The 7,768-nt window shown below is 45.3% G+C and overlaps 1 protein-coding gene across 1 annotated transcript; it reads left to right on the top strand.

The window, feature by feature from the left end:
• Positions 1–15: 15 nt before the first annotated feature.
• Positions 16–6,270, top strand: LOC104159195 (ribonuclease ZC3H12A-like; the record flags this gene model as incomplete). The annotated part of the gene is made up of 6 exons (XM_009697037.1): positions 16–89; positions 3,318–3,457; positions 4,240–4,474; positions 5,031–5,137; positions 5,254–5,799; positions 5,932–6,270. Coding segments are annotated over 6 exons (1,441 nt in total), but the record flags the coding sequence as incomplete, so codon positions are not given.
• Between the last annotated feature and the right edge of the window lie 1,498 nt (positions 6,271–7,768).

The raw sequence follows: 7,768 nt of genomic DNA, 5'->3' as shown, positions 1-7,768 counted from the left end.
GCGAACAAGAGCCCCGCACCGGCCCCGGAGGAGGCGGAGAGCGAGAACCTGAAGCCCATCGTCATCGACGGCAGCAATGTGGCTATGAGGTGCGTTTGGGGTTTCTGGGTGGGCACTCTGGGTGCTTGTTGTGGTGGCCTGGTGAGGCGGTGGTTTTGCGTGACCTCTGGCTATGAGGTGTGCTGAGCACTAAGAGCTTGGCGTCTGAAAAGATCTGGGTTTCTCACTGAAAACAGCTACCCCTGGATGCTCTGGTAGCGGCTGGGGATTTTTCCAGGGCACCTCACCAGTATGCATAGCTCTCACGAGGACGAGCATCACGTTTGCAGGCGCGGTCTGCCTTGATGGCCTCTCTTGCTCGTGGTCTCTGCCAGCCCATAACCAGTGGTCACAGAGTTCTGGCGAGAGCAGCCCTGCTTCCTGGGAAATAAAGACGTTTCCTTCTGTGGTCTAGCTTATGAGAAGGATAACTGGAGATAACATTGTCCTCTTACCTAATGGCTTTATGTAAGTTTCTGTAGCAGGAAGTTGCTCAATAGATAATTACAGGGTTAATTGGGGAAGGCTTTGTAACATGGGGCTGTCTCCTGCACTGGAGACCAGTCTCCAAATTGTGACTCTTGTGTTCTGGTTGAATTTCTGTACGGTGTAGAGAATGGATGAGGTGTCGAAGGAGCACTCCAGCCTATCGTGTCACCAAGGCAGGGCTGTGGCTCATCCTCAGCATCTCAGGTGTTCTGGTGCTGATGGCGCAGGTCCTGTCGGGCACCGCAACCAGAGGCAGCCTGCGAAGCTGCTTGGGTCACAGCAGTAACTTGGGAGTGCAGGAGCCCTAATATCCATGGAGCACTCAGAATCTCTGGGCTGGATATTTGTTGGCTTGATGTCCCTACTTTCGCCTTGGCTTTCGTTGCCCATGATGGCTAGTGTTGCCTGCGCCCACTCCAACCCCTGGTGCTGTGCTCCCCACCCCTACACAGAGGGGTCTGGGTTCCGTTAATTTCATGCACCAGGCTTCTGAATTGGAGCCTGTCATTGCAGTTCAAAAGCAAGCCTCTTTCACTGCGTTTTAGCTTAAAAGGTCTTGTAGTGTATGTCTGTGTACACAGACTTTTTTATGAAAAATAAACCTGGGTGCACGCAGAGCTGCTGTGTGCGTTACTGTAGATTTTGTCTAAGGTGAAAGTGCTGAGTGGAGATTTGTTTGTAGGTGTGGCTTTCTCTAAGCAGTGGTTGACAGTACTGAGAACAGGACTGAGAAAAGATGGGATACAGTCTGCTGTGCAACCAACGAACAGAGCCTGACAGTCCCTGGGCAAATAAGAAATTCTGATGGCAATCGAGTGTGGCTGGAGAGTAAAAGATGTGACTTGGGTGTCTGGAAGAGAGCACGGTCCTATTCCTGTGGCTCTCCAGCAGCTGTGCAGTCACTTGAGGAAAATGGCCCATTGTGAGACCAAGTAGGACTTTTGCAGTGAAGTTTACCTTAGATAAGTGCTCAGGCTTAAACAACAGAATTGGTTGTGGTTTTTGAATGAGAAGACTCTTACTAATTAAAGTTATCCCAAAAAGTGCAGGACAGATCACAGCAAATGTGACTCAGGGCAGGCCAGGCAGTAATAATGCTGCTGGTAGGATGGAGTTTGACATGAAAAAAGCAGTCTGGCTTTTTTAAGCAATCTGCTAGAAGGGGAATTCCATTCTGAAACTTCCTGTATTGATGGTGTGATGTTCCCTGCTGATTCATTTGCAGTGTGTACAGCGGCCTCCCTGAAAAACTCTTGACAAACATATGCAAATCATAGTGGAAATTAGTTTTTACTTCCTTCTAAGGGAATTTTTTCTTGGCTGCTGCCAAATCAGATCAGCCCAATTAGCTACCTTCTGTAGAATTGAGATTGGTAGCAGGGACTCAAAAGAAAATCTCTGCTTTTTGCATTTATCTCTAAAAAATTATAGTAACCCGTGTCTGGCTATCTATAGCAAAACCAGTCTGACATTGGAGAAGATTTTTAGAGCCTCTTTCTTCTGATTGTTAATGGCAGCCTTTCTGTAATTTGGGGTTCTTCATAAAGATACATTAGGTGTCTCTTCAGGTGTTAGTTTTGTTGCTAAATGTATAGTTCTTTTAGAATAAGTATTTTGGTACAACTCCTCAGTTTTCTTAATAGTTTCAGAGAAGTGTGAGGACAGGAAGAGAAGTAAAGTTTCTTTCTAGTGGTGGTACAGTAATAGTGCTTCTTAGCAATGCCTCTGCTGGGATGTGAACTCTATGAATTACTTCATGGAGGAGTTCACTGGCATGCTAAGTGGTGGTGGGAGTTGAAATGTCATGCAAGTGTAGATGGGAAGAGTAAGACTTGAGGCAGACGTAGTGCCCAGGTAGGGAAAATCTTACTGAATTATGAGACCACTTGCCATCAGTATAGTGCATCTTACCAGGGTGTCATCATGAAATGCAGGCTATTAGATCCCAAGAATGACAAATCAGACTGTAACACAGAAACGTTGAAAGCTTGCCAGAACCATTATCAACAGAAGAGCTGATTACGCTGTAAGTACTGGCACTTGTAAAAACAGGAGTGGTAGTTTCCTCTTAGAAGTTCTGGAAACTTACTGATATGACCTAATAAATAACGAAGCAGCTTTTTGCATCGGTACGTGGCTTCTGACACTGTTGTCAAACTTTGAGATCAAACTGCCAAGTGCTGTTAAGACATTCAGCACTGAACCTGTTAACAGGACGTGTCGCTATTTCGTGCAAATAGCGCATTTGTAACTGACTTTTTGGGCCATAGTATAATGAAGCAGCATCTTTCCTCAGTGCTGATATCCTTGAGATAAGAGTGCATAAAATGTCTTGTTTTTCTTAAGTTGTTTTGATAACTTTACAAGCAAAACACTTAGTGAGGGTATGGTTTACACTGGCAGAGGTTAGCCACTGGCATTAGCTGGCAGAGTAGGACAAAGGGTGTTCAAGATCACATTGTACTCAGGGCTAAAAATAAAGATCTAGAGTCCACAGTTGAAGCAAAGACTCTGTTTCAGAGCAGCTGCTACAGTTACAGCTGCTTTCTCCCTTCCAGTGAGGATTTGGGTATGTATTGATATACTGAGATGCTGACAGGATCAGTAATTCTGTGAGGATCTTAGTGATGCTATTTACACAAGATGAGCAACGATTACTGACTGTGCTACTCTTAACGCTTCTTTGCTAAAGGTTGTCAGAATTGCTGGATCCATTTGCTTAGTGTGTTGCCTGACTAGTCTGTACATAATCTGAATATTGAAATCCCCAATTTTCTTCTTTGATGCAGCCATGGAAATAAAGAAGTGTTCTCCTGCCGAGGTATCCTTCTGGCTGTCCAGTGGTTTTGGGACAGGGGACACAAGGATATTACAGTCTTTGTGCCATCTTGGAGGAAAGAGCAGCCACGACCAGATGTACTTATAACAGGTGTGGAAATATGAAAACCAAAAGCAGCTTTTCAGGCTTACTACTTTGTCACTGAATGAGCTTGCGAAGTTCTGGTTAGTAATTAACTTATGAATGGAAGATCTGAGTAGTAGGAGATCCAGTAAGCTGAGCTGACCAGTGAGAATTAGTCATTAACTTTTCCCCTAAGCAAGTTCTTGCCTGGGTCAGCTGGAATAATTCAGAGAACAAAAAATGTAATACTACTCTGCTTCCTGACTTGTCTTTTATTACTTGAATTTTTTCCTCTTTCAGGGACAAATCTTCATGCTAAGTATTTGACTGTAACATATTTAACACTTAAACTGTACAGAATTTCTACATGCTAAAAGTTAAAGCGTGATGTGAGTTTAGTAAGAATTAATCAAATTGATGGGAGTTTGCTCTGAACTTGCAAACAGCTGAGACTTGTAAGTAACTCCACTCAGAATTCTAAGCATGTAGTATGGCACTACAAAAGATACCAGCCTGCCAGTCTTAAATATTACACTTTGCATGCCAAGGATTATGTGGATGGGACTTGCTGTTTTACAGCAGCCTCTGTGGTGTGCTCTGAGTGTTCTTGGGTGCCGTGCAGGCACCGGGCCTAGGAATCCACCTCTGACAGCCTGATGGATGGTATAACACAAGAGATGAGAATACAGGCTGGGTTGTGGAGAGGTGAAATGACTTTATATGAATTTTGTCATTTATTTATAATGTTACTTTATCTGTGTGAAGGCCTTTGGGCTTTGTAAGTGTGTTCACGGTTGTGTTTGTTCTAGACCAGTACATTCTCCGTGACCTTGAAAAGAAGAAAATTCTGGTCTTCACTCCTTCCAGGCGGGTTGGAGGCAAGCGCGTTGTCTGTTATGATGATCGATTCATTGTGAAACTGGCACATGAGTCTGATGGCATTGTGGTTTCTAATGATACTTATCGGGACCTGCAGAACGAGCGTCCTGAGTGGAAGAAATTCATTGAGGAGCGTCTGCTGATGTATTCCTTTGTTAATGACAAGTATGTTCCCATTCTTCCTTTGCCTTTAAAAAAGTTCTGTGTGAGCATACTGTCTTGTGTCACTTGCTGTTGCTTCATTAAAACATGAAAAGAACAAAATGCTGGTACAGAATAGAAAAAAAGTTATGCTGTAGAGATACCTTTTTTTGGTAGAAGGAAGTATGGTGGGAAGAACTGCCCAACTGTGGTGAGGTACAAAGGCATAAGGAATTGGAGTCGTCTCCATAGTGGCTCGTGGTTTGGAGCTAGGAGCTCTGCTGTGGTGGAGTTCCTAGGAAAGCTCCGAGGCTTGATTTCCTCACAGGACAATCATTAGCAGGCCCAGCAGCAACTGCCGGCTCTGGTCAGCAACAGAGCACAAAACCTCCTGTGCCTGAAGTGAAGCATTTCATGCTGGTCTTTACCAAGTGACAGGAGGGTTATCTCTGCAATGAAATGGGAAAGCTTTCTAGGGCTCAGATAGCTTTTAAACATCAATGAAACGGGAGGCTTCGAGAAGAAATGAAACCCTGACCCAAGGAAGTGAACTGCTCCTAACAGATTTATTTTTCTTTAGGTTTATGCCTCCAGATGATCCCTTAGGGCGACACGGCCCCAGCCTGGATAACTTTCTGAGAAAGAAACCTGTGGTGCCAGAACACAAGAAACAACAGTGCCCTTATGGTAAGACCTGCCTTCTAAACATGAAGACTGAGGTGTCTGTGCAAGTGCAACTCATACATTTAGTAAAATTCAGCTGGTCATTCCATGCTCATTCCATGCTCTGCCTTTCCTTGCAGGGAAGAAATGCACTTATGGAATTAAGTGTAAATTCTACCACCCTGAAAGGATCAATCAGCCCCAGCGCTCATTAGCTGATGAACTCCGAGCCAATGCAAGGTTGTCTCCTACAAGAAGTACCAGTGCCAAGGAGGAGAAAAAGGGCAAAAGAGGTTCCCAGGCAGAGCTCTTGTGCTCTGTGCCCACAGAGGGTGATAAAAGCTCTTTGCAGAAGGTCTCTGCAGAGAGGAAAGGCTTGACCCACAAAGCAAAGCCCAGCGATGTTCTGCTTCAGATCAAAGGCTGTGTGTCAGGCAGTGTCCCTCCTAATAGTGGGAGCCACAGGTCCTCTGACAGGTACCAGCAGCCTCATATGGACTCTCTGTCTTACATCTCTCAGGAGCATCTTGACTCGGGCATTGGGTCTCTGGAGAACCAACTGTCTGACATGTGGCCTTACAGATCTACCAGTCACTGTGATCATTCCCATGCTGATCAGGTGGCAGTCTGCACCTGCGGTAGGCAGAGACCTGTCTACTCGCATTCTCCCAGCTTAGAGCAAAATGGTCTGGTCTCTTACAAGCATGGTTCCCATAAATCATCTTCCTCTGGTGCTAGCTTCTTGCAGTATAGCTCTGAGATATCTCACTCAGGACCACCTCACTCTTTCTCAGGCTATGGAGTACCTGTACACCCAGCTAATGCTGGGCAATACAGTCTGCCCAATGAGTATAATGCTCCTCCGCCCCATTCTCGTGAGTACTGGTCTGAACCGTACCAGATGCCGCCTCCTCAGGTGAGATCTACCAGTGTGAGAGATCCTCGTTCAGTACAGAGAGCCCCAGGGCCAGCATATGGGGACTCCTGCCAGTGGCCTGTCTCTGACCAGTTTGCAGAGGAGCGGGCCAATGTGCATGTCAAGCTGTGTGGCATATTCCATCCCCATTTAGTCGATGCTGTCATGAGCCGTTTCCCTCGGCTTCTGGATCCCCAAAGACTAGCTGCAGAGATACTAACCTACAAGTCTCAGAACCCAGGTATATGAGGCAGATGCCGAGGGTAACCAGACATGTGAAAAGCCCAAGGGGCAGTGTCTGCACTCTGTAGCTGCCATAGGTGCCTTCTGAGGGCTTCTCCTTATTCCTTGGAAGTACCAGGCTCCAGTTGGAGGCTGGATAGCAGATGTGGTATGCTCACAGCAAATTCCAGTCCAGACCTGACAGTGTGCCCCTTTTGGAGAAGTGAGAGCACCCTAGGGTCCCATCTTCCCCAGAGCCTGTTGAAGAGGCTCTGGGTGCCGAACAGGAGAAGAGACTGCAGCTTCAGAGCAGGGTTTTTCCTTTGGGGTTGCATGGTGACTCAGGCACACCCTAAATTCCTGCAGTTGTTTAGAACTGAACATGATCTTACTCCTCCCATCAGCTTCAGCTCAGTGTGTTGTCAGGCATGTGGAGGGAGGACTTTCGGGGTGGGGGGGGGGACACCACTTGTGAAAGATAAGGGGGTACTACCTTTGCAGTGGCGTGAGGCTAATTTGTGAAGACTGAAATGCATTGTCAAGGCTGTTCTTAGCTCTTAACTAAGCCTCTTTACTAAATCCTACCATGCAGATCTGTGGAAAATGTTGCATTATAAATCTGGTATGAAACTAGGTTTAGCTGACTTTAATTTGGTTTTATTGATGCACTTCTTTAATGATGCTTTCCATACGCTTCCCACTTAAGCTTACCTTCACGAGATGAGGTAGTTCTCCCAATATGTACCACAAGTGCTTAGCAAGCTGCTCAGCTCCCAGAAATAAGAGGAGCTAGGAGTGCAATCCTTTCTCAGGATGAGAGGCCTGACACTGCTCCAAAGCTGCATGCAAGTTGTGTGTTCGGCATTTGCTGAAAAATGCAGTTGTCAGAACGCATGGATGACCACGCTGTTGATGCTGCTCTAAAACATTGGCCTTGCCTGGTAACCTGTCATAGGCTATCTCTGTACAGCACTGACAAGGAGAATTTACAATGTTGTGCCTTTTGTCTTCAGACAGCAATAGTTTTGAGCATTTGGTAAAACAGCTGTAGTCATGTCTGGACTTCTGCCAGTACTGTTCCTGAGGATTCCTTAGTATTTTTCTCTGTAAAACTGTTGCTTCATCTTCCTTCTTACTAATGTTTTCCTGTCTCCTTCATTTTTGTTCAACTATAGCAGCATCCAAAATGTAGAATAAGACTTACTTGCTAAGACTGTTCCCCTTTCATCCCCTCTTACTCTGTAAGAGGTTTTTTTACTGTAGATACTGTAACAGATTTTAAATATGCAAAACCAATTGCTGTAGTAATTGGTTCTGGTCCTGGAATTTCATTGTGCTTAGAACGCAAAGATGTTTCTTGCACTTGCAGGCCAGAAGCAGTTGATTTGTTGATACACATTGTATCTGTGTGTTTTGTTATGTTTTTTAAATATGTCCATCTTGTGGTTAAACCAAGATCCTTGAGTGGCAAATTATGAAGGGGAGAGTGGAACACAGCTGTTTCTGAGAACCTTCTT

This window comes from Cariama cristata, unplaced genomic scaffold (genome assembly GCF_000690535.1).
Source record: "Cariama cristata isolate BGI_N322 unplaced genomic scaffold, ASM69053v1 scaffold25913, whole genome shotgun sequence".
Taxonomy (NCBI): Eukaryota; Metazoa; Chordata; class Aves; order Cariamiformes; family Cariamidae; genus Cariama; species Cariama cristata.
Note: the sequence above shows the minus strand (reverse complement) of the source record. Positions and strands in the feature narration are given on the sequence as shown.